Here is a 27,667-nt window from a genome sequence, read left to right as displayed (position 1 = left end):
GTGGGGGAGACGGTGGACGACCCGGACTGCTGTTCCGTGGGGTGATGCCTGCACTGCACAGCCACTGACTTTAGTGGAAATGGTCCTACGCAAAGAGCTAACGGGAATGTAGCCCCTATCATTAGCTGAATGCACTTTGTGAATAATCTTCATCAAGGAAAGCATTGTTGGTGTGAAACATGTTGTATAATCCTGGTACCTCAATGATTCCTTCCTTGGTAGAACTCAGTAGTCTTCTAAAGAGAGAAATTAATTTGTTCAGGCCTCTAGGGTTCCATTAAGGACCTGGTGTACAAAGGAGTGGCCACTCCTGCCTGGGTACTTACCTTACTACCAGAAATGGCAGATGGGGAGAATGTGGGCTACTGGCCAAGAAGAACAACCACAGAAATTGACTTGTGTAAATAGGTGCAAATATGATGCAAAAGTATATTGAATACAGGAATGGGAACCATACCCTTTGACAGGGATGGGCACAGTCAGGGTTGGCGTTACCTCTGGGCTGGTTTTACTGACTGCCACCGCTGGGGCCCATCTGTGCAGCAGCAAAGGCAGCCTCAGCTCTCAGCTCCCAGCCGTGTTGCTTGTCTGCAGCATCTATGTCCTCATCCTTGGTCAGCATCCCTCTACTGCAGTGGTTCCCAACCTTCTGGCTCTTTAAATACAGTTCCTCATGTTGTGACCCAACCATAAAATTATTTTTCATTGCTACTTCATAACTGTAATGTTGCTACTGTTATGAATCATAATGTAAATGTCTGATATGCAGGATGGTGTTAGGCGACCCCTGTGAAAGGGTCGTTAGACTCCCAAAGGAGTCACGACCCACAGGTTGAGAACTGCTGCAATGGAATAGCAAGCTCACATTCTTCAAATGAATGCAAAAAAGAAATCTCAGAACCTTGGCATGATTTTCAAAAGGACGGGATCTTTCATTGCCCTTTCTAATTCTCTATATTCTCTCAGCCCTGCTTCAGTTCACATCCTCACATACTAAACCCCTTCACCACCACCTTATGCTCCCCCCCCAAAAAAAATAAGATCTATGGTAGAATCTAGTTTTTCTAATTTAGGCTAGAAATGAAGGGTCACATTTGTCCCACTTGTCCCATTGATTTTCCTGATGTCTCATCCATACCATTTTATCCAAATTATCCATGACCGAATCCCCTCTCCCTCCTACAGATCCGCAGTCAGACTAGGGACCGCTTGCTGAGGGACACTGCATGTGGAGGGAGCACACTGACAGAGCTGACGATATCCATCTGTGGAGTCGTGACATGATCATCTGGATCTACGGGGATCCAGCACCGAGTTTCCAAGTGCAGTGTAACAGTCTAGTGCCCTCTAAAGTAGGTCAGGCTTAATTTTTTTCCAAAGGGGAAGGCTTATAGGGAAAGTGGGGCCTAGGTGATTAAGCAGCTGATGGAAAGGCACAAAATACATGAGAATAGGTGAAAGTTCAAAGCATCATCATGCATGCACTAAAACCACTAAACTGCCTGGCTGGTTTGGCTCAGCGGATAGAGCGTCGGCCTGCGGACCGAAGGGTCCCGGGTTCGATTCCGGTCAAGGGCACATGCCAGGGCTTCGGGCTCGATCCCCGGTAGGGGGCGTACGGGAGGCAGCTGATCAATGATTCTCTCTCATCATGGATGTTTCTATCTCTCTCTCCCTCTCCTTTCCTCTCTGAAATCAATAAAAATATATTTTAAAAAAACCACTAAACTGTGTCCCTTCCAAGGCACCTCACAAGGAAGAGAAGGATGAAAGTGATTATGAAAGAGTCAAAGAAAGATCAACTTTTTTCTAGGCGCTTCTTTGAATTGTATTACCTTGATGACTTATTAGGAATTTCCTGCCATGCTACGTTAGTGCGATATGATGACAGCATTGTTTCTGTTAATACTGTACACGTGAGTAATAGGATTCATGGCTTTCTGTGCTTACCAGGTAGTAGTCACCCAATAGCATGTCACACGGGTGGCACAAGAGCCTGTGGAGAAGTTCCTCGCTGGGATTCTAGGAATTTGCCTTTTGTCTGAGTTTTTGTTGTTATTTTTATTGTGGATTCTAGGTGAAGAGTTTTTGTAAGCCAGTCAGTCTGCTTACCTGTCTTCTTTTGTCAGATTTTACCTATCTGGTGCAGCAGGTGAAATTCACCAAAATGACCACAAACAAGAGAAAAGAACCATCTGACCTTCATGGCCCAGGACTGCCGTTTTAATAGTGTGGCCTTAGGCCAGCCGAGGTCTCAGAAGCCGATTACAGCACTAGTCTATTATAGGAAACTAATTTTTTCCCTAACTGTTCAAAGATGTTTGGTTTGTGATTTCTTTTAAATAGTAAAATATCCAATAAGGGGCTTAACTGAAGCTCCTCATGTTGGGGGTTTGACTAACAATTAAAATGACATGTACATGTCACCTTGCTTTCTCTGCCTGTGTGGACTGGATGTCTCCAGTCATATCATAGAAGAATGAGAGCAAGTCTAGGTGCAGAATCTGAGATTTAAGCTGACTTTAACCTTTCCTTAACTATAGAGGGAATTGTAAAAGCTTTCTCTGAAATCCAGGTTATGTTTTTGCCCATGCCTTACTAGATATCAAAGTACATGGGACAGATCACACGCCGATTCAGGAGGCAGTAGAAACAAGTTTGTTGTCTCCCAGCTTTAAAAAACAAGGACAAGTTTGCTCACACTTCAAACACATGTGTATAAAAGCATGATAATGCCCTATTTGTTTATTCCTACAAATCAGTGGAAAGAAACTTGTCCTCAGCCTTTTATTTGAGGTTGCTAAGAAAAAGTAATTGATCTACGGAGGCTCAGCTGCAGGAATTTAAATAATATTCAAGTTAGCATTTACAGTGAGAACTGTGCCCGAGGGGGGCAGAGAGGTGGGGGAGGGGAGCAGTGGGTGCCTGGTGGCACCTCCTGTTTTCTCTTTTGTATGAGGCTGCACAGCTGGAACTCATTTTACTTCCCTTGCCCTGAACTTTCCTCTAATTATTGGTCCCTGTTTCAGTTCCCTTGTGTTGTAACCAAGTTTTAGCTTGCAGTGTGCGTCGTTTTACCCCTATTGTATTGCTGGAAACACACCACTCTCTTCCTTTTCTAGTTTTAAAAAAAGAAACATCTCTAGAGCCATATCGTAGTGTCTAATATGTGCATAATATTTTACATTTCTCCAAGGCTTCCGCCTTCACTTAGTAACCTCATTTTCAAACTTTACGTCTGGGACTTTGACCTTAACCTGCCAGGGATTGACGTCTTGAGACACTGTGGGCTGCAGGCGGTGAAATGTGTGGGCAGATGGAGCCAGCTCCCATGGATGCCCATCGGGTGCAAGTTTGGTAAACCTGGGGCCAGGAGCATGTTAGCAAAACATGTGACTTCTACAGTCTCAAAAGGTAGAATGGAGACATATATTCCATCATGACTGGCGAGTATGTTCTTCATGTGAAATTAGGCGTTGTGCTTGTGCTCTTTTACAAGGGACAGATGACCAGTGGCAGGTTGGTGCTGGGGTATTCTTGTCTAACTTTTGTTTTAAGACTTTTTCTGAGGGTGTGGTAACCATTTTCCAAGCCGTCCATTTGGCTTCAGTTAATCTCTGTCCTATTTCCCACTCTCTACCCACATACACAAAGTGGACTTTTTTAAAAATATATTTTATTGATTTTTTTACCGAGAGGAAGGGAGAGGGATAGAGAGTTAGAAACATCGATCAGCTGCTTCCTGCACACTCACCATTGGGGATGTGCCCGCAACCAAGGTACGTACGTGCTCTTGACCAGAATTGAACCTGGGACCCTTCAGTCTGCAGGCCAACACTCTATCCACTGAGCCAAACTGGTCAGGGCCACAAAATGAATTTTATTGATTCACTAGAGGTCTGGTGCATGAAATTTGTGCACTGGGGGGGAGGGAAGTGGGGTCTGTGCCCTCTCTCAGTCTGGGAGCCCTCGGGGGATGTCAGACTGATAGCTTAGGCCCACAGGTTCCTGCCACCACACTTGCCAGCCATGAACCCAGCTTCTGGCTGAGCGGCACTCCCCCTGTGGGAGCACACTGAACACCTGGGGGCAGCTCCTCTGTTGAGCATCTGCTCCCTGGTGGTCAGTGCGCGTCATAGTGACGGGTCATTTTGCCATTAAGTAGATTTGCATATTAGCCTTTTATTATATAGGATTATATTCTAGAAGACATTTTCAGTAGTACCATGTATTTGCATCGGCTTAACTTTTTCAGCATTTACTGTGAAAGGAATATGAGTGCTTAATTCTGCCATCACCTGTCTAATTTGCACATATCTGTGTTGTATGTTAGACCACATGAAAAACTACAGAGGAAAAACTGGGCTCTGCTAACAACTAATAGCCGATCTTTTCCTTTGACTTGCACAAATTGAGAAATATTGCCTGTGGCAAACATAATGGGAAACTGCATTTTTAATGTTTCCACACAATCATTTCTTTTAAAAAAAAAAAGACGGAGAACAGCTGATTGTTCTTAAAAATAAAACTTCTCAAAGTATCCAGATTGACAGGGGACACAGAAATGGAGAAGGGCTTGCACTTTTGGAATTTGGAATGAAGACTGGAGGATGAAGACGGTTAGGCAGAGAGGTTAAAGTTGACTAATGAGTACAGTATTGGGCCTGAACATGTAAGAATGTATAATATGAAAGTCTCAGCCCTCTCCTGCTAAACTCCCGGTGGGTGTTGGAGAAGGTTGTTACCTTGATTATTTTTGAGTTGCTTGAAATCTCATCTGTTTGTATTAATTTGATAGCCTGTTTAAAAGATAACGGGTAGGAATTATTTTATATGAAGAAAACTTTTAACTTTATTTCACGTATTTTTAAGCCCACCTTTACATTCTATTTCTCGTGTTTGAGGGAAAGCATTCTTTCTTATGATGTAAGTTTACATTTTGTATCAAAGATCATGTAGGTTTACCCAGCAATTTGGATTTAACGTGAGACATCATGTTAATTGCAAGGAACAACACAGGTTGGCTACATTAGCTAAAACAAACTACCAGTAAGTGGCATGGGATGGAAAATGAAAAACAGTTTTTAAGTGCTGGAGGGAAAACAAATAGATAGATCTTGTAGTGTTTCTTCAACAGCAGTTTATAATTACCACTCTTGGAGGCCTATTTTAAGTGAACTTGTACCAGGAGCTTGAGAAGTTGTTTAGACAAGGCAGCAACACGAGGAGGGACCTGCTCTCTGAGCAGGGGCCAGGCGGGCCTGCAGCAGAGCGCACACCAGTGTCTTAGTCCTTAGGTCGCAAGTCAGCCGTGGGAAGCCTCGGATGGCATGGAATCAGTTAGCTGTTGAGAAACATATTACTCCACAATCTGTGGCTAAGCCAACATTTACTTTTTTCGCAGTTTTCTGTGGGTGAGAAATCCAGGAGCGATTTAGCTGGGTCCGCTGGGTCTGAGTTTCTCACTGGCGAGTCAGTTCACCACTTAGCTAAGGATCCTCATTCTAGCTCACTCTCGAGATTGGCCATGATTGGACTCAGTTCCTTGGGGGTTGTTGCACTAAAGCATCCATTTTTTTTTTAATTTAATTTTATTTTTTTTGCCATGTGGGCCTCTCCATCAAGAATCTCACATTATGTCACTTTGCTTCATGAGTACGAGGGACAGCAAGAGAGAGAGTCACAGTTCTTTGCAACATAATCACAGAAGTGACATCCCATTACTTTTTGCTGTGTTCTGCTCATTACAAAGGCAAGAAACTGGATCCAGCCCACTCTTAGGGGAGGTGAATGCATGACTGTGGCATCAAAGGAGGTGGGGGTCACAGAGCCAGGCCAGAAGCTGCTGGCCACAAGCTCGATGCCAGAATTCTCTCACGGCATCGAACTCGGGGGACTAGTGAATTGTGACGTGAATAGCACATATATTTGCAGTGCTGAACACAGCTTTCGGAAGTACTGATGAGGGCATTGAATATGATCCTTTTATGTATCCAATTGGCTGATACGTGCTGAGCAGTGCTCACCTGAGCCCCAGGAGACCCAGGAAACAGGTTTGCAGGAAAGGCTGAACGTAGAGCTCCTGTCTGAGGTCACGGGAGAGAGTGAAGATAAGCAGCCCTCGTGTCTTATTAGCATGATGCTGTAAACACGGAGAACCAGAGGCCCCAGGTACTATTTCATTGTGTGTTGTAAGGTTTTCATGGGTACTTTGCAGATCATTAGGGGGAAGGGGCCCTACAGTTAGATGATTATAAAGTCGTTATTAAGATCATGGAGCGGGAGGTTGTGCTTGTTTAGTGGTCCCCATTCCCCTATTCTCAGCTTCCTGACTCCAAGTGTACATTTTTGGCAGTGAACTGAGGAAATGATAGGGTTTGGGATTATGTGACAAATGTTTAAGACATGAGTTGAATTTCTCATTTTAATTTTACCAATTCCACTAGAAAAATCCATGTATCTTTATAGAAAAAGTTCAGGTCTCGGTTTTCTTCACCTGTTTTAATACCTCATCTTGGTTGCTAAACCTCCCGTTTGGGAACTTGGGGACAAATTGTTTTCGGTTCACCAGTAGCCATTGGTTAACTTTCAGGGGATCTGTGAAGCCTTGATAAATTTCTCTCTGACACACATATGTGGGACACCCTCACACTCCCAAAGCTAACTCCCTGCCCAAAGCCCTGGCAGTACATGCAAGCCTCAGTTACCACAGGGATCCCTCCTGGTGCCTAAGCTGTGGTTCATATTTATGGCCCCAGCTGGAATAAGCACCGGGCAAGGATAGGGAGTTTTGCCTTCTGTACCTTTGCTTCCATAGCACCTGATAGGGAAACTGGCACATAGTAGGGATTTTAAAAGCGTTTGGATGAAGCTGCAGTAATAATATTGGTAATTATTCACTATTAAATTTCTAAGGAAAGCAGCAGGAGAACTTAAATTTTGTCTTAACTAACATAATGTTGGTCATTATAAGGTGATGTTTCTAGCCCTAGCCGGTTTGGCTCAGTGGATAGAGAGCTGGCCTGTGGACCGAAGGGTCTCGGGTTTGATTCCAGTCAAGAGCATGTCCCTCGGTTGCAGGCTTCTCCCTAGCTTGGGCCCTGGTCAGGGCTTATACAGGAGACAATCAATGCGTCTCTCACGTTGATATTGCAGGCTTGATCCCCAACATGGGGCATACAGGAGGCAGGCAGCCAATCAATGTTTTGCACATCAATGTTTTTTTCTCTCCCCCCCCCCTTCCTCTCTCTCTAAACAATGGGAAAATATCCTCAGGTGAGGATTTAAAAAAAAGAATAATAAAGTGATATCTCCAGAATCATAGGGATTTAAAACCTACCTCCTGACAAAAACAGGCACATTTTAAGTTTACTCCCTCACATCCATCCTCCATTTTTTTCCTCATAATTGATCTCGAGAGGATTTTCTTTGTAATTTGCTGTATGAATATTACATTTTCAATTCCTCTATTTTGTGTTTTTAATGCTCAATCTTTGGCTTTTTACTAGTGACTAGTAAAGTACTTTGATATTATAGCTTCAAATACTACAAAAATATAACTAATTAATAATCTATATTTATAAATGATACAATAGCTTCAAGTACTACTAATAATATACTACTACTACTAATTAATTATTTATAAATGATATAAAGGCATGCTACATTAGTCAGCCAAGGGCTAGGGTTAAGGAACCTGGAAATTACCATGGAAGAAAGCCACACTTCACTCTTTTAAGCTTTGCATTAAAAAAATGAGTTTTGCCGATATATGGAGAAAGGTTTTGATGCTTTTTGGTTTTCAGCATAGTAAATGAGGAACCCGAGTCAAACTGACTGAGCAAGGCTCACCCGCTGAGGTTGGCTCTAAGGGTTAAGAGTTTGCTGTATGAGCTCAGGTCAGAGATTGTAGAGTCAATTGACTTCATGTACTCTGCATTGTGTATTCACAGTATGTGTTTATACTCTTCGTTCAGAATTTTTTCTAAGGATTAGAGGCTAATAGTGCCATAGAGTGTCAGTCACATTATCGTTACAGCCTTTCTGGTTTCAGAGAGGCGATGAGGAACTAATGGAGAACTTTGATGGGAAAGAGAGGTTTTATTTTGTATTAAATAGAAGTACATTTTACATTCTTAATTTACAGACCAATGTAACTCATCCAGTAGCTAAGGCTAATTGTCCCTCTTTGAGAGCTGGTGGGAGATTGCTCTTCAGTTTTCTTCCTGGACAGCTTATCGTTGGTTGCTGTTTAATTATTGCAGTGATTTTTTTTTTTGTCCTGGGTTTATAGGATTTCTCCTACATCTAAATCTGAAAGACCTGTACTAATTAATTCCAAGACGTTCCCCCACTAAAACAGATCCATACAGCAGCAGCTTAGCGTCACACCCCCTCTCACGAAAAGACATCAGCAATCTCAGGAACCCGCGGTTTTCCTAATGAACGGGCGTCACCTACGTGGGCTGTCTTGGTGAGACACATTTGCAGTTGGGGTCCACAGGAAGGACACCGTTTCCTGGATCAAACCGCAGAGTGCAAATATTGTGCCCTAAATAACACACCAGTTACTGTAAATGTCAGTAGAGGGAGTTTTTCTGACTTTGATTTAATGAAAGCCTACAGCAAAGCCAGCTGTTAACACTCCTTAACTGCTTGTCAGAGTGAATGAATTTGGGAGATGGGAAGGGCCGAAAACATCTTATTTTATACTTTTGTCTTAGAGTTAAAGGTTTTCTGCAGGTATCAAAGAGCGATGCTCGGATTCTGTGCAGCTTGATGTCTGTTAGGTGGTGAATTTGTAAATTCTCCTCTAGGATGGGGATCTAGAATTAGAGGAGATTCGTGTAAAATTAGTTTGAAATGTGCATCTTAAATCCTCTCACCTTGAAAAATAAGCATTTTCATTTTTCTGGGCTCCCCCGTGAGGAAGAATAGCAAAGCGTAAAAATCAAGGAGGGAGAAGGCACACCAGCCGTCTCTTTGTCACTGAGGGCATCGCCAGACGGACTGTTAGCCATGTGTGTTTTGATTGATGTCATCTGCTCTGAACACAGAAACCACTTGAAGCAAGCGCATAGGGAGGAAAGTATGCAGCACTCGTTTCTGTAATTTTTGTCATTTCTAGAATGCATAGTAAACACATGTGATGGTTCAGGGTCCTCCCGCCCTTGGAGATCCCTTTGACATTACGCTGTGCATGCTGAAGGGAGATAATCTTTTAAACGCAGGGAGAGGTTACGGTCTTATTGTCCTGAAGAGGAGAAGAAAGTTTCTTCCTCAAATGATTTATAACTTGAAACATGTTGTCATGTTTCGGTAAGCCCACTTTATTAATTCCATCCTTCTCTGTGGCACATTTTTTAAAATAAACGTGCCATTGCATAGCGCTGTCTCAATAGCATATTGTACTTATAATGGCGTGATGGAAGTGGCTGGGCTCTGCTTCGTCATATAGAACTCGGAGCCAAGCTCTGAGCAGAGCCTCTAATTGAATTACCTGCAAAGCATTGACAGACAGGCTCTCAGGACAGACAAAGCTTTGCTTTCCGCAGCAGAGGCAGGTCGTGGTTAAGTTGCCCTCGTAACTACCTGTGGTCGGTTTTTGCCAGCGCTTTCACCATGGGCTCTGCTGGGCCCCCGCGCCCTGTGGCGGGGGGAGGAGGCGGAGCTCTGTGAAAGCGGGAGGGCTCAAACATTATCTTCTTATTTTAGAGAAAATTGATAACAGATCAAGTTAAATGGAAGAGCCTTTGAAATAAAAATCCAAAGCATTTTCTGTAGATTACCAGCATTCTTGCGTGATTCTTCATCTTATTGAAAAGAGAACACAGGGGTAGAAAAGTAGCTCTTTCTGTAAGACTCTGTGCCAATCTGAAAAGTATTTTTGTTTTAACTTCTGGGAAGAATTAGAGTGTGCTCCGTTTATTCAGGAAAGAATTGATGGCAGACCGCTTGCATTTGGAAATGAAGAGTAATCATCTGTTGTCTTCTCCCCTCTCTCTCCTTGTCCTGTCCACAGCCTCTGCAATCCCAGATAATGGAAGAAGGTCCTGTCTAAAGCTCAGAGTCTTTGTGAGACCAACAAGTAAGTTCCCTCGAATGAGCTTCAGAGGGTGGCTTCACTGCGCATGCTTGATTGTGTGGTCTGGTGCACAGCGGTAACACTTTTTTTACTGTTAAATCCTGTGTGGTATCTGTTTTGTATATCAACATTCATGTTTTAGTTTTCATCAGATTTTTCTCATCATTCTTCATGATGCTTTTATTTTTAAGTACACAGCAGTTGCTAACTTGTTGTTTCTTAGACTGTTGTATGTGCACAGCAAATGGGAACAATATTGGCATTTTGATACATGCCATTGATTGTAAAACAATCTACATAAATAAAAGGAAAAAAATTAGAGAGAAAGAAAGAAACGGGAGTTTAAGGGTGTCTGCACTAACATATTTGGCTGTTATCTCTATTTTTGTTATAGATAGCTGTATGAAAACTATAGGTGTTCATGATCGTGTTTTCGATGTTAACGACAAAGTAGAAAATTCATTAGAACCAGCAGGTTAGTATGCTTAGAGAATCTCTTTTAACCAATGCATCTCTGGTGCTTCAGTACTTTTTTTCCTTTCTTCCTCTCTGCATGCTTGCATGTTAGAGTTGCTCTGCTTTTTGCTCATTGCTAGCAATGCTAATATTACTTATATTCTACTTCATTCCTCCAGTATCTCTGTGTAGTGCATGGTAGATAAAATGACTTTTCTTTTCTGGACATGGGTTTGATATAACACAGTATCCTAATGTAGAGCCCCATCAGAATGCTAAAACTTCACTACTTTTTACCATATCCTCCGAGCATGCTGGTGAGTCACCCTGAATATTAATGGATCTGTTTTCATGTAAGACAAAAGCATTTCTATTGTATACGCTTACCAAATTTTCTTTTACATTATGTCCAAATCTGCAGATACAATAGTAACTAATTTAAGATAATTTAGTTTTCTCTGCAAATTCACATGCATCACTGAAGTGATCTAAAGAACTTTATTTGTGCTATGATTAATAGTCATGGATTTGGAGAAGTATAGTCATGTTGCTTCCTAATACCACACAGTCACACACCTACTGCTCCCACAAATGTATTTGTCTATCGAGCGAAATGTGGTCCTTGATTAATAAGACCAAGTAAGTCTAAATAGATTTTTTTTTCTATTACTAACTTCTACACACCCAAACTTGCCCATCATTGCAGAAAAAGAAACACCCACAAAAACACTCATTGAAGCATTTATAATGGAGATCATGTAAACTGTCCATTTGGTTATAAATTCAATCTGGCTATTTAATGCAAATCTAGACTGACTGACTGAGGAGTGGGAGGCCCAGTCCATTGTTCACTGAGGAGTGTGCCTCAATGCCCCCGCATGCGTGCCTTCCTCTGGTTTCCTTACCCCCGTCTTCTATAATGACCTCAAAGCTTAAGGGAAATAAAATTATTTCCTCTACAGAGAAAGATGTGAGCTCCCCACTCCCACTTTTGTAAACAGATACTCTCATCTATTTGCAGTAGGACTTCTTTCTTATTGTCCTAGAAATTATCCTTTGAGCATTATTACTGGGACACACAGTCAATGAGCCTGAGGGAAACTTAGCCTGAGTAAATGTGGTGCCTCAGGACATACAATAGCTTTCACATTGTAAATGACAGGCGGAGTTAGGTTTTTTCCCCCAAGCATTCTTGTTTTTCTAAGTCAGGCGTCTTACCCAGAGCACAAATGAGAGGTGTGCACAATACGCTCTCAGAGACCCTACTGGCTCCCTAGGGATCAGTTAGCCACTTTAGAAAGTTGCAAGGAATGAGGGGAGACATTTTAATTGTGTCCTGGAAATCTGGAAGCATCTCTTGTGGCTTTTCAAGGCACCAGACTCCTCACAAGCTCGAGGACTCAGGCCATGACAGGACCTGTGAGTTCGATGGGATCCCCTGGAAGGACCATAGTTACTCTTCCTTTTATAACGGAGACTTGCCCAGGTCACATAGCCAGTTAGAGACAGATCCAGGCTTCTCTCACCTCCCATTCCAATGATAATATAAATAGGATCCTCTCCTGGCTTTGCTAATGTCGTGCATCGAATGACTGACAAAGTTCGGCATGTTATCAACATAACTTACCCTGAGTTATGAGTTTCCGACGCATGCTGTTAGCGAGTGTAGGCGTATCTTCCCAATAATCTTTTTCCAGGTAAATCCCATTGCCTAGCAAGAAAGTAGAGGCTGTTGAGAAATAGAACAGATAGTGTGTGTTTCTCTGCTACTGAAGAGGCCATAGGGAAAGGCAACCTATTGTGATGTGTTCATATGTGAGCATATTTCACTGTCTGTTAGGAAACAGGCTCTTTTCCACTGAGCATTTAAAAATTCATGATTGCCCCCTAATCAATGCACATGTAGCTGATGGAAGTTTGCAGAGTGTAGTCGGAGAGAGGGGACTGTGCCTGCACAGGCATCCATTCAGGAAAAGCGCCTGAGTTAGCCACGTCTGTGCTTAGGGCTTTCTGGTGAGCATCTTCACACAAAAAGGAAGACAACTGGCCCTACCATCCCTGGCTGTATAAATAATAGTTTGAGTACTTCACCTTGTTCCTTAGAAAATTCAGTCTGATTTGCAGCTGGGCAGCACGGTGTTGAAGGGCTGAGTGTAGGCCCAGACTTTGAGTGCATCAGGCCTGGAAGGACTCCACTGCATGCTCTCAGCAACGTGTACTAATTCACCTGTCTTCGGAATGTGTTGTGTTTGATGTTTGCTTGCACACTCTGCCTGCCAGTTTCCTATCATCAGGGATACAAGATGATCTCAGGGCAGACATGTGCCACATAGTATGCTCCAAATTATTGCTAGTGTCCTCCGGTTAACCATGGAAGCCCTCCTGTGGTGGAATCCTATAGCCAGGAGGCAAGACTGGACTTGGCTACTGAAGAGGAATAGTTTCTTCTTCCAAGCTGCAGTCACTGTTACGAATGTTAGAAATTCATGTTTAGGTGTAATTGCCATTGAGGTAGATTGTGCTTATGAAATCCCTCGTGGAATTCTAAAATTGTTATGATTTACCCAAATAGCAGCAGGTTTCTCATTCTGCTTCTCAGGCACCATAGGCTCTCCCAACAGCGAGGCCCTGTTTCAACTGAAGCGTGCTTTGTAGACTCCTGAGCCAGGACCAGCCTATTGCAGGGAGAACCGTGATGCCTAAAGGCACAGATTTTCCCTGTGAGGGCAAGGTGGTACCTGCCGACAGGACTGAAAAGCACATTATTGAGCCTCTTGCTTCACTTTAGGAAAAACAAGCGCTTTTCTCTCAGTGTCCTGCAGATTCATTGACCCTGTCTTGTGCTGTGGGCTGGAGCAATGGACGGCCCTCGCGCACCCTGGAGGGACAGCCAGGGCTGGTCCCCTTCAAGCTCACACGGAGGACCTTAGTGTTCCCTGGGTATGGTAATAGTTTAGTAAAAATAAGGTGGAGAAAATCCCCCTAGCTGATGTAACTTCAGGTGTATAACCACTCCATCCTCGGGGTTTATAGGTTTTTGTTTTTTTTTTTTTTTTTTTTTCACAATTAAGCCTGCAGTACTCTGTTGTTCTGATTGACACCATACTGGTGCTCTTAAATGATCTGAATTTTAATTTCAGGGCTATTAAGAGCATTTACATCTACCTCCTGTTAACTACAATCGGAATACCTCCGCAAGGCTGAGAGAGAAGAGTCCACAAGTATTGGGCTAGAAGCTGTGGGGCTTTATATTTTCCTCTGCGCCCATTTAACTTCCCCGTCTTGCTTCCTAACCTGTTCTAGTCTTCTGAGCTAATGGCCACTCTCCGCAGGTTTGCTGAGGGCCTCAGGGGCGCGGCAGCTTCCATGTGAGGGCAGGCTAACCTCAGAGCCCTCCGGGGCAGAAGATGCACAGCTGAAAAAACAGACTTCTTATTCTTAGTTCATAGTGGGAATGGATGTGACGAACAGATATGCCCCCACTGACATGTCTGAAGCAGGGGCTGAAAAGGGGTCACTTTAGGACAAATAAGGGAGTGTGACTCTACCCGGTGAAGGGAAAGCATCCTTATTGTGACATGTCGTGCGGTATGAAAATGTAAACAAATTTATCCATGCAGGGGTTTGAGGTGGGTCATTCAGGGATTATCCTCTCAGGTCTACAAAATTGAGAGCAGTCTCCCTTGTCACCGTTCTCCCTGAATGACGAGGAAGAGAAGCCAGGGTGATCATGGCTGACCTCCTAGAGGAAGGGTCCCTTGGTGCTAAAATAAAATCTACCACAGAGCCCCACTGTGAGTCCCAAGGATACTTAGTCTAAAAGCATAAGTTGGGCCAGGTGGAAGGAAGGAGGTGTACAAAGCCTCCAGTCTATCTTTGGGTACTAATTGCTGCAAAGTTCCTGTTTCAGAGTTAAGCCTGTTAATCATGCAGATCAGGAAGTCTCTGGAAAGTCAGAGGCAGCCTCAGAGAACACTTTCTAGCTAAATAAAGGAAGCTTACCTCACTTAATCCATTTTACTTAGAGGAGAATTTGCATCCACGCCGATCATTTTTGTGTGCCACGCTTCAGCCTGATAAAAGCCAAAATAGTTTAAGTTCAAGTAATTGAATCCTAGCACTACTGGGTTTGTAATGGAAATAGCACCATAATTGATGCCTAATTGTAAGCAAACCAAGTAGACACTGGTGTCTTCAGGTTTAGTGGGCATTAGGTATGGTTTATTTTTAAATGCTGTTGTTTTGGCATTTGATTTTTCATATTTGAAAATTCATCTAGGCTTCCAACAACCAGGCATTCAACACTAATCCTATGAAACTGCTTAAAATGAGGAAAACGGGTAGCCCAGTCTGGTTAACCACTACTATGCCAACATAACTGCCCCCCGCCCCGGACATGTTACTTGCTTCTCTGTGGCACGTTGGGTTTAAAAGGTCCACTCAGATCTCTCAGGTTTGGGCAAGGTGTGTCTGACGGCTGGCTAACAGAGGAGCTCATGAGCCAAAGGTTACATACAGTGTGTGCGTACCCGCCCCTCAATTTTTAAGGAAACGCTATTGCTGAGAAAGTCCAATGTTCTCTGCTTCTCCTCTGTTTGCTGTAAATAATGAGTGATTATGCAGACATGAAAGTCAATGGTGGCACAAGGTTCATTACCTTACCTTGCAGAGGGTGGCCAGGTCTATGAGCCGCCGGCTGCTGCGAGAGAGTTATTCAGGATGTGAAATCTCATTGGAATGTGTGCTTTCTGTTTGAACAGATGACACCGTACATGAGTCGGCCGAGCCATCCCGTGGCGAGAACGCGGCACAGACACCCAGGATACCCAGCCGCCTTTTGGCAATCCTACTGTTCCTCCTGGCGATGCTTTTGACATTATAGCACAGTCTCCTCCCGTCACCTGTCACAGAAAACACCAGGGTCTTGGAACACCAGAGATCCACCTAACTGCTCATCCTAAGAAGGGACTTGTGATTGGTTGCTTTGGCAGATGTCAGATTTTTGTTTTCTTTCTTTCAGCCTGAATTCTAAGGAACAACTTGGGGCCTGTGGGGGGCTCAAGTAGTTGCTACCTCCCTCACCCCGCCCCAGCCCTTGCCCTTGACTTTTCTCACCCCTTCCAAATTAAATGGACTCCAGATGAAAATGCCAAATTGTCGTAGTGACACCGGTGGTCAGCAGCGCCTGCGCACTCTCCTGTAGGAGCACCCCTTCTTTAGGGCCCTGTGTCAGCAGCACGTGGACGAGGAAGAATAGTGGCAGGTGCAGCCAGGGATGGCGAGGCCCAGGAGGGTTCTCTCCCATCCAATATTTATGCCTTTTCATTCAGGACTGTAAGAGAATCGTGCAGGGCAACATGTCACCGTGTCACGTCCAGAGGGGAGGTATTAAGGACAGATATAATATTACACTATTTCCTCTAGGGTGTGTAAATGAACAGGCTTCTAAAAGGTTGAGACACTTTTTTTTTTTTTTTTTTAGATGACTGTCTTGACAGCAAAATGTGTGCTCCATAAAAGAAGCCTTTTTCCTAGGCGGTGGGTAGGGTGCCAGAATGCTACCCAGAGCGCGTGTGAGTGACATCAGAGAAAACTTAGGTTTGGTGGGGGTGTGTATGTATGAGTGCCTCTAATTTTTTTGGTGACTGGGCGGTATACACCAGATTATTTTTCCCTTTGACTACAGATCACCATGGTGCTACAACTATTTTTGTTTTTAAAGAAATTCAAAGAGGCATTTTTATGAATAAAGTGACCTTCCCCAAGGCTGACAAGCCAGGGTTGATGAGTGCATAATGGAATAGCTTTGAATCCTCCTCTGGGGCACACTATATACCAAGGAACACAGGTCCGTGGCCAGAGGAGAGGTGATTTGGCTTTGCTGGAGCGACAGTGTGCCGTGGCCTTTCCCCGTCTCCCACCCTAGCACCCACGTTTTGCTCCACCCTCGGTGACGACAGGGGCTCGGACGCAAACCCCTGGCACCCAGAGAGTCAGTCAGCACGACTTGGGAGGGCTAAAGGGAAATTTGGAATAAAAATTCCAAAGTGTGGAATAAAAAAAAATTCAAGTGTTGATTTTATATTCTTTCCCTTTCTGACACAGCCTGAAAGCGTAGGGGGAACATGTGTTTATCTGTGGGAGATAAACAAGATGGAGTCCCAAAGACTTTAACAAAATATTTTTTTAAAAATCCACTAGAATAGAAAATACATTATTTAGATATACTTTATGCTGAGAGTGTATATGCTTGTCCTATTTAAACTTGTGAGAAAAAGTGGTATCCCTTGATACATTTAGAAATATGGAGGCTCTCTTGTTTCCTTGTGGGGGTGGGGCGGAAGGAGAATACATGCAGGATGACCCTGTCTGCTTAAGGAATCTCAGCATGGCCAGCAAGAGATGTTTGCAGTTAGTTACCAGGAAATGCACGCCTTGGGGGCTTCTACTGGTGAAGCTATCACGGACTTTGAACTCGGAAGCCTAGACAGGAAAGAGCGGCAGACCAAGGGAAAAGAAATCTTGCCTTTTCTGCTATTGCACGACACCAACAGAAAACATGCCTTTTGAAACAAAACAAAAAATATATGCGATGATCATGTGAGATGTGAACAATTGGAAGAATTCCAGCAAAATAAGTGATTTTTAAAAATGTATGTGTTAAAAAGGGGGGGTGTCTTCTTATGGACTGCTTTTGTGAATGGGAACTTGGTAAGCATCAGGAGTAGTTCTGAATTAGAGAAGTATGTGCGAGAAGGCAGCTAGCTGTAAAGGCGCTGCTCCCCGGGGAGCCGTGCACGTGTTGAAATGTAACCCGGGCTTACCTGATCTGTCTGGGGGGTGTTGCTGCTGGGTCTCTGTGCCCTGGGAACCAGTGAGTGGGGCCGCCAGCCTCGCAGATGCAATCGGTCCTGTCCCCCCAGACATCAGGGCCTTCTCGGGAGTGGCATGGCAGAGTCTTGTCGCAGAGGCAGCCACCATTTCGCTGCAACAAAAGTTCACAGCATTGGATTCTTTTTTTCCTTCAACTGTTTAGCTGCTCAGTCCTCTCAGTAATGTCCAATAATACTTCTTTTTATGAATAGTTACAGGCTTGTTGGTCCAGTGGGATATGGGTAGGAGGGAAAGCGATACCTTCTAAAATGGATCAATAGTCAGAACCAAAATAATACTGCATGTTCTATAACCACAAGGAAATCAAATGATCCTGTAATGATGCCAGTTAGTCATAACTACATTAGCAGTGCTAATTTCATTTTAGAAATGGTGACTTCTGTGGTTTTCCTAGCATTTGTCTCTAACAAATGATGAAATAATTACTCATGGCCCTCTCTGCCACTCTCTTTCATTTTTCACAGTGAAATTAGACCCCTTCCCTTCACCATTGTGCCACTGCAAATTAAGTTTAAAAAAAGAAAAAAGTAGCAAGACTATCCCTACCAGTAGACAGTGTGCTTCTCTACCTATAAAGTGATGTGATTGTAGGTAATGCTTGCCGCGGAGTTTTCCAGAAGACGATTGGTATCAGGCAGTTTTCATCTCGTCCAAAAAGTGCTGGTGGCCTTTTGTGGTGTCGTCACAACCCTCTGGGGGCTTAGAAAGATGTCCATGCAACTTGGTAGGAGCTTTTCATTTCAAAAAACAACTCAAAAGTCTGAAGGGCAGCCTTCGCTGCCTCTCAGCCCATTCGTCAGACCCAGGGACCTTTGCCCCCGGTTGCCTAGGGCTTTGCAACATGAAGCAGGGAAATAAGGATCTGTCTGTTTAGTGGATACCGTGTATCCTTTGATAGGCCAGGTAACAGTTTGTGTTAGTTTAGACTCTTGTTTTGTACTGTACTTTCTTGGGTGGCAGAGGAAAGAAAAGTAAAACATTAAAAAAAAAACTGCGTTCTTTAAATTCTGTATTATTAGCAACCTCTGTTGTATATAGTGTTTGATAATAAAGTATTAATTTGATTCTTATGTCTTTTGTAAGTGAGAACAATAGTCTTTCAGGCTACAAAACAGGCCTTGAGGCTCTGAAACACCCCATGCATACTTGCCTGAGAAGAGAGGCCGCCCCACGCAGGACTCCCCTATGGTCATCGCACGCCCAGTCCTTAAGACTCCACCGTCTGGGGACCTGGAACAACATGACTTTCTTTTAATCACTATTTTGGCCTCAATGTTTTCAAGGTCTGATGTTGGAGCCCTGTGGTGTGCGTGTGTGTGTGTGTATGTATGTATTTCCACCCCAGCATGTTGGTATGGAAAGGTGTAAGGAATTTAGGGACAGCTCTGCATTTGGTTTGGTTTGGTCTGTGGTGGCTTTCACACAATTTCATTTTCCCCCGGGAAGAGTCTTACTAGTATCACGCAGCCCAGGTATGGGAAAGGTTGCAGAGTCCCTTCGGGGAGGTTAAATGGGGCTGTTTCCCTGTGTCACTGTGAAAGGAAGAGTCACATCGTACCTGTGGGTTTCCAGGAACTTTGCTTTTCTCTGGTGCCTTAGCAACGGCAGCAGCCATTTTTATCATTTCCCCCAAATTAGAAAAACCATCTGAACGCCTCCTCTCCATTCACTGCTCTCAGAGCTGTGGTCACTGGTGTTTATTTTGAAAACCACCTCCACCAGCACCCCATTTGCCTACACCCCCCCCCTTTATTTCTTATGCTTATATTGTCGTCTCCAGCCTTTCTCCCACGTCCCATTTTCCCTCAGAACCATGAATGGTCAGGTCTGTCTCTGGTTTGGCATCACTGAACTTTTCCCATGCGTTGGCCCCAGGGCCGCTCGGATGTGAGACAAATCTCCCTACAATGGGCTTGCTCCCATTGTCTGTACAGTTTAATAGATGCTGGCATGTTGGAGGTTACCCATGAGTCAGAATCCGCTTTCCATGCTTCCTCTTGACACCCCATTGAAGCCGCTCATTGTGTGTGCGTCTGGGTGTGAAGTCCAGCCCGTGTGGTCCTGGCTGTGCCGCCTGCTTTGCAGTTCCTTTGCACTGGCCCAGCGAGTGCTGTTTTGAAATGCTGACATTATATAAACCTAAGAGAAAATGTAAAAAATAAGATAAAGTAAAAAACCCCACATTAAAAAAAAACCCATATGATCTGTGTTTGTACATACACGTGTCCGTACTAGTATACCTAAATAAAAATGAAAGATTTTCATCCTTTTAATTGGAGCCCTCCTTCTACTTCTTTGTTCCTTGAATGGCGCCTTGATTTCAGGGGCTACTTTTACTCTGCTGACTTTTCAAAAATCTGTGTGGACAGAAAAGAGACAGGACACGCACCAGAGAAGGCCTGCGAAGTTCAAAGAATGCAGGGTTAGAAATGGCCCTGCAGCTAGGTCCAGTCCAGGTATTCTGATGAGAAAATGGTGAGCTTTCAGCCTTTCTCTGTCCTTGAGCCTTAAAATATGACAAGCCCTGCGTCCTATCATGTACCAGGGCTAATTATAAAGTATGTTCTTTTACTTTGCCTATATTTTTTTTACCCCCTAAAGAAAACGACATAATAAGCTTTGTTTTCCCAGCAAACATCTTAAACTTCTGAAAGAAATAATGACCATTATAGTAATAATCCCTTCAGTATAACCCAAAGCCTCAATTCTTACTATCAAGAAAGAATTAACTTTCCATTGTGTGACCTTGGGCAAGTCACACCCTGGTCAATAACTGAAAGGGTTGTATACCTGATTTGCTTAATTTTCTGAATATTGCCCTTGCTGGGTACTCTCACGCCCATTTTGCATCTGGGTGATGTGAGTTTTTGTCACTGCTGACGACATTGCTATAAGCACAATTTGAAAATTTTATCTGTAGAAGGAAAAAGCCTTAAATATCTGATATAATAGACCCGTAATGCATTTCAAGACTTGGCTTTAATTACACCATGTTAACATTAAACTCATCGAAGACTTCTTATTATAATTATTTGACAGGACACTAAACAGTAATTATAACTTACTATAACTTTTTTTGCTCATGAAGAATGACAGCTTTAGAGAATGAGGAATAACTCATATAAAAGAAATGTACTGGACCACCTACATGGTAGTTTAAACCAGAACAGCATGACGTTGTCATTATCATCATCACCATCATCAAAAGCATTTAAGTGATCATGCCATTGTGCTCAGTGCTGTGCGGAATCAAGTTTATGTTTATAATCTGTAATTTCAAAGTTTACAACATACGGCCGACATGTGTGAGCAAAATAGAGTACCAATTTATAAAGTAGAAGAATATAAAATTCAAGCATTTACATTATGCATAAAAAAGAGGGGAGATAGATTTTTTAAATAAAGTGAATGAGGGGAAAAGTTGGGGATTCTAAGATGAGGAAGTTAAGAGTTAAAGGAAATCATCTTTACAAATAAAATGAGGTTAAGAGCTTCTCACAAAATAGAAAACAGTTAAGAATCATTGTAGCCTGTAAGCGAATGGTGCAAAGTATGGAGTAGGTGTTCGGAGTCGCTACAAAGCTAACTGCAGAAATGAGAAAGCCCAAGACAACATCTGAGTGTCACTGAAGCAAATTATGAGGATATCGATCCAGAGAAATCACCATAGTACACTAAGAAAGTAAAGGAATTGCTGAAAATATGACAATTTCAGATTTTGCTTTAAAGAATAATCAGGTAACTGTTCCTGAAGCTGTGACTGCAGGTACACCAAGTCGTGAGATGTCCAGGATCTTACCCAGGTGAAAGCTACCTAACACACTGAGAAAAGGAATAAAATGCAAAATTGGGGACTAAGATCATTTGAAGGTGACTGTTTAAAAGGCCAGTTCCCAATAGACAGTGTTGCACACTATAATGGGAAGGCATGCCAGATGAAAGGGGGACTATGAGCAATGGTGCATGAACCACACTTAATTTGCTTGGTAACAAAGTGTTTGGAATATTTGAGTCATCTAAGTCTGTGGTTGGCAAACTGTGGTTCGCGAGCCACATGCGGCTCTTTGGCCCCTTGAGTGTGGCTCTTCCTACGCCTTAGGAGTACCCTAATTAAGTTAATAGCAATGTACCTACCTATATAGTTTAAGTTTAAAAAATTTGGCTTTCCAAAGAAATTTCAATCGTTGTACTGTTGATATTTGGCTCTGTTGACTAATGAGTTTGTCGACCACTGATCTAAGGTGCTATATGAAAAGAACCATAGGGGAAATTTTGGTGAATAAAACACAGGTCTATATCTGAATCTCTTATCCCAGGGATAATTATGGGAATCTTTTACCTCATTATAGGAATACTATATATAAAAAAGCCTAAGCAACTGGCCTATCGGCCGACCAGCCAATAATTATGATGCACACTGACCACCAGGGGGCAGATGCTCAACACAGGAGCGGCCGAGCTGCAGTGACTTGGCAGCTGCGGTTCTCACGTGCTCCACCTGGAACCAGAGAGGAGGGAGCCCAATTCCGGTGTGCATCACCCGAGAACCACCCTCTTGCAATCCAGGACCCCTCGGGGGATGTTGGAGAGCTGGATTCGGCCAGATCCCCGCAGGCCAGGCAGAGGGACCGACCCCACCAGTGCACGAATCTGTGTACCAGGTCTCAGGTATTTATAATCTAGGTGTCATTAGAAAGACTTCAAGAAAATTCTGATTAGTTGCCTACTGACCATTCTAAATTCTAACAGTTTCTTAGGAATTGTTTGCAAAACAGTGACTTAGAGATGGTTTGCAAAGGTTAGTTTCATCTTCTGCTGATAACATAAGTATCTTTCAGGAAAGCATTGGCAAAAAATGATGTGAAAAGCATGATTTTGCACAGTCTCTCTGGAAAACAACTGCTTCTGAAATCATTATAAATAACTAACCAGACCAGTACTCTTCATCAGTTTTTATGTTGATATATCCTGCTATGTTAGTCAAGTCATTCAGGGGTTCAGTACACATGTGTGTGTGTTCTCAAAGCAGAGTTGTAACAGCTGATGGACCCTGTGAGCAGTAAATTTGCAATAATTGCATGTCCTTTTTTTATATAGATGATAAATGAATGCACAGCTTTAAAAAAAAAAAAAAAGGCAGAGAATTGCATTGCCTGAGGAATTGGCTTGGGAGAGAGGTGATTAGCCAAAGCACTCTAAAAAACCAAACAAACAGAACCCAAAACCCCCAGCATCTAAGTGAAAACAGTAGGCTTGCTGTACGAATTCTCTGCTTCCAGGCAAGTCCCTGCCTCCCTTCCCCTTTCCAAACCGAATGCAGCTTCTAAGCCCTCTTGCCTGGACGTTTTGGAGCCACCCCTAAGAGTAGGCAGAAGAAAAAGGACTAACGGCCTCCTGTTCAACACACCGCAACGGAGAGCCCCTTTGACGATTTCCATTCGAGATCATCACACTTTTCCCGGGAGCCTCAGGACATGCTGAGAGTACAACATGATTTCATTAACTTTCATTAAAAACACCTCTACCTCCCTTCTCAGTGTCCTGTGGGCTCGGCCATCTTACTCCTGGCAATGGCGCTATGTTGGCTCCACCCTAAAACAAGACCGGCAAGATAGTGACGCTCACTTCAAATAAAAAGAACTTTCTGTTCCTCTTCTGTCTACTTTTTGACTCAGTTTAATTCCTGAATGTGGGGTTTTCTGTAACATTCATAAAAGAAACCTTTTTAGCAATACAACTAATAGCACCCTGAGACGGGGAGGCTACCACCCGAGCTCCGGTAGGGACCCGGGGGGACCTGACCATTGCGGGTAAAAGCACTGCCCCAGGGATGCTGTCAGTCAGAGCTGACTCAGAAGAATTCAATCTAGTGGGTGGCTCTCCGAGTCAACAACGTGCTTTGAAAATCCTGGATGTTAGTCACGATTATTCAAGCAAGAACTTCATGTCACTTGGTAGCACGCGGATGCTTGTCAATCTTGACAAGAACACAAAGGAAGGGACAAAAAAAAACCTCTAAGAGAGATCACAATGGGAAATAGGACAATACTTCTGCATGCTGCTTTGTTCATAAGTGCAAGGGCTTCCCTCAAACTGCACATATCATTGGAAACGCAGGTAGCTCACGTCGTTTGCTTTCCCTCACAGCCATGAATCAAGGCACTAAAATGAGAGAGAACGTGATTCTTCTTACACACATCTTAGAAAAAGTGTTTGATCAACACCCTAATATCCTCTCCTTTTTGTGTTTGGAGCTTATTCTTCTGGATCAAAAAAAACCACACACACACAAAATCACACACACACACACTGAAAAAACAAAAACAAATTTGTGTAGCACGGACTGTGGAACGCGTTAATGCCTCTGAAATGTGTGCGTTGCTTTACTAGTTCTGGACACATTTCCCGCAGCAGACAGAACACGAAGATCTGTGTCTTTTTAAATGTTTTCCTAAAGACAGTGTGCCCGCCAGAAGGCTGGCTCCATTTGTTTCTCCTGCAGGGAGCCAGTGTGTTCCTTCCCCTGAAAGATGCAGGTACTTAAGGCAGTAATAGGCTTTGCAGTTTATCGGGATATTTCATCTGGAGATCGCACAGGCATGGAGAATAACACATAAATGAGTGCTCTTCCCAGCAGCTCCGGGAGGAATTAAACCGAAAGGAGGATCGTCATCTCTCTTCCCCGGAGAAACAGAGGAGAAAGCGCCTTCGCTCAGGTAGCCTAGGCAAAGGCCGGAGCCAGGTTATCCAGGATTTGGACAGAGGCCCCCGTTCCTGGGACTCTTCATGCCTCAGAGCTCTGGCCGAAGGAAAAAGGATGAAGTGTTAATCCCTCCTGCCTGCGAGGTTCCAAACGCACTGAACTGGGAGCGGGGCACGAGGCAACTTCCCACATTTTCTCGTCTGAGAGTCAAAAGTTTTATTATCAAAGTGGACTTGTCAAAAGTCCCTTTAATCCTATAATTTCTCGGGACATCCCTAATGTACATGCATATTCCAACTGGGAAGAATTTAAGAGACAATAATTTGTGTTGTCCCTTCTTTCTGTGGTTTCCCTGCGCTCCACACACACTCTTTTACTTTTTCTAACAATGTACCCACAGCACTTTTGTTCTTGGCATTGTCTCTGCTGAGCAGTGCAAGGCTACTGAGGGTCACTTTTGATCCATTTAAACACAAGGCTGATAACATCTCAGGCCAAAGGGCAAAACTGTAGTGGTTCAGAGAAGTCCTGCTAGGGCAGTGGTTCTCAACCTGCTGGCCCTTTAAATACAGTTCCTCATGTTGTGACCCAACCATAAAATTATTTTCGTTGCTACTGCATAACTGTAATGTTGCTACTGTTATGAATCATAATGTAACTATCTGATATGCAGGATGGTCTTAGGCGACCCCTGTGAAAGGGTCGTTCAACCGCCAAAGGGGCCGCGACTCACAGGTTGAGAACCGCTGCGCTAGAGGATGGCCAGCCAGGCCCTGCCGCGTTCACAGATGTGACCGCAGTGTAGAGAAATTTCCAGAGCCCCAGATGTAAACCAGAAACCGTCTACACGGGCAGGGAATATCACTTAGCATTTTGGATCTTCGTCTTTTTCTCAATTCACCCGACTTTTCTACCCACAATTCCCCCAAGGTTCTGAAATCAGGCAGAGCCATTGTTCCACCAATGTGTGTGCCCCAAACTTTCTTCACTGGTCCCTCTGGCTAAGCAGGAGAGTGCGGGCTCTGAGCGCTAGAGGACTCGGTCTGTGCCTCCGAGGGATGACCAGTCTGGGCACGAGGTTCCATGGAGATGATAACAACTCATGTGCGTGTGTGACTCCCTTAGAGTCCCTTGTTCGGGTTGGTTCAGTCTGGACCGAACACTGGTGCACATTACAAACCCTCGATTTGCTCTCACTTCAGATTTGGAGGTTGCCACGCATTAGAGGGCCCTGCATTCTGCGTGGGTCTTCCCATTCTCTGCTCCCTGTCAGCATTCAACAAAGCCAGTTAATCTCCCCGGTAAGTGACAGCTCTGCCCCTTGTAACTGGCATGGAATCAATTTTTAAACTTGATTTGAGAAGTGAGAAGAGTATCAGGAATTCAGTACTAGCAGGTGGATTCATTAGAAGCCGAGTCTGTGGTCACAAAATCTAGATGCAATTGTCATTGGGAGACAACCCCTTGGGAAATCTACATGAGGGCGTGGAGCACAGTCATGTTACGTGCCTGCCATCCCGAGTGGGGTGACCTATACCCCCTGCCCCAAACATTTCTGATGTCTGTCCACAGCCCTGAGGGACACACAGGTAGTGGGGGGGAGCTCACATTCTGAGGAGGGATCTGCAGCCTTCCCTCTGATGGAACAGGCCCAGGCCCCCTTGATACCAGAATGCAAGTTTATATGTTTTCACAGCTTTTCCTGTGGGTGCTCTGGAGGCTCATTCTCTAGTTTCCTATGGTGAGTCACTCCAGGGTACTCGAGAGAACAGCTAAAATTGCGGCGAGTTTCTCACCTTAAAGTGAGGTTGAGCCTTGTTTCAACTGCATGTGTGTGTCCCTCCACAGGTCTCACGTGAAACCCCAATCTCCTAGGAAGATATTTGGAGACAGGACGCCTGGAAGGGTATTGGGTCATTAGGGTGAAGTCCCATCCTTACGACAGGATTAGTGTCCTTAGAAGGAGAAGCAGGAGAGAGCTTGCGTCTCCCTGCTCTCCACTGTGTGAGGACACAGCGAGAAAAAGGCTGTCTGCCTGCCAGGAGGAACTCCCTCACCAGGACCTGCCTCGCACCTTAATCTCAGCCTTACCAGCGCCGGAACGATGAGAAATAAGTCTCCACTGGTTAATCAATGAGCCCCATACTCTGGGCTCCATTGTGGTAGATCACTGACTTGCTGACTCTACTACAATGGCTCGATTCTTGTGGTCAAGGAAAAAAAAAAAAACCAACTGGAAAGGACAGAGGGAACGTGAGGTATATCATGTTTAGAATCCAGAACCCTTTGCGATTCCTCCTTGTTGGCAAGTAACTGACATAAAGGCACGTGCAGACTGCAAGTGACTTTACTTCATCCAGAACCAGGCCCAGGAAAGAAAAGTACAAAGAGTCCCCTTTTCCTTGAGCTATCATTTCTGGAGCACCCACTACAGGCCAGAACTTGTGCTGAGCACTATGGGTATTTTAAACAGGAGACTGGCTTCACTCAGAAAAGCTCGCAGTCACGATGGGGCGCTCCACATCAGTTATGGAGCTTGCCATATCCACAGTCCCTCCTAAGGGAAAGAAAGGAAACCACATCATGGATCGCAGCAGACATCCATGGGTCCTGGCTGACTGGACAGAGAGGGCGCCTGACTCAGAGGCGGCCAATCCGCAGGCTAGGCAGTGTCCTGGAGGCCTGTGTTCTGGCGAGGAGAATAATACATCTCTGCCCTCACCCGCTATTCAGTGTTTACCCAGGACAACTAGTACATCCTCCCTGAGAGGTCACATAAATGAATAAGGAACCTTTAAGAATCAGAAGAAAGGGGGCAAACAAAAAGGAACAGATACACAGAAAAGCCCTAACTTTGGCCTGTTCCGCTCCACAGAGCTGCTCCCTTAAACCCGGAGTCCCTTTCCAGTTCCAGTCACTGTGATGCCTGGTCATTATCTGGCTTCCATTTTGAGGTCCTGACTCCATGATGAGCACAGGCATCCTTACAATAAGTCCTCATTATTTGAGTTAGCCTTAGTGAATCACAGTTCCTCGCAAGCAAAACAGTCTATTAAACAAATACGATAGGATCAGAGGGCTCTGAAGAAAGTGCAGTGGGAGCACAGAGGGAGTAATTAACACTGCTGGAGTTTTAAAAGCCCAATTCTGAATCTCAGTGTTACCGTACTGAAGAAATTTGCCATATTTCAAAGGTTACTACATCTACATTGACACAGTAAATGGTATATAATGACACACTTGATTTTTCTTGAAGATTCAGGCTTTTTTTTGATAAGGTGAAATATAAAATAAATACTGAAGAGATCCCCTTTTCCCTGCTGATACCCTGTACGAGTTGGCACAGGGAGGAGTTACAAGAATCAGACTCTAATTAGATAGTGTTTGAAATGGGCCAGCAAACAATGACACGGGTGCCAACCACCACCACAAATGAGCTCGGGAATCAACAGTGGAGAAAAAGGACCCACTAATCCACCAAAGAGAACTTTCAGTGGAGCCCTTTCCCATCCACGTGTGACATTTCCTCA

At 44.0% G+C, this 27,667-nt stretch overlaps 1 protein-coding gene across 3 annotated transcripts in view; it reads left to right on the top strand.

Annotated features, from left to right (window-relative positions):
• The window catches only part of EFNA5 (ephrin-A5), a 277,501-nt gene extending 258,997 nt beyond the window's left edge, over positions 1–18,504 (top strand). For 2 of the 3 annotated variants that reach the window (XM_006754259.2, XM_015568399.1), the window contains exons 3-5: positions 10,022–10,087; positions 10,479–10,559; positions 15,301–18,504. In XM_006754259.2, the coding sequence (XP_006754322.1) occupies positions 10,022–10,087; positions 10,479–10,559; positions 15,301–15,422 (269 nt within the window). In that variant the 3' untranslated portion in view covers positions 15,423–18,504. The remainder of the gene's footprint in view (positions 1–10,021; positions 10,088–10,478; positions 10,560–15,300) is intronic. The other variant, XM_006754260.2, reaches the window with a different exon arrangement.
• Positions 18,505–27,667: the final 9,163 nt, after the last annotated feature.

This window comes from Myotis davidii, unplaced genomic scaffold (assembly GCF_000327345.1).
Source record: "Myotis davidii unplaced genomic scaffold, ASM32734v1 scaffold812, whole genome shotgun sequence".
Taxonomy (NCBI): Eukaryota; Metazoa; Chordata; class Mammalia; order Chiroptera; family Vespertilionidae; genus Myotis; species Myotis davidii.
The sequence above is the reverse complement of the archived record's forward strand: the minus strand, read 5'-3'. Positions and strand labels throughout refer to the sequence as shown.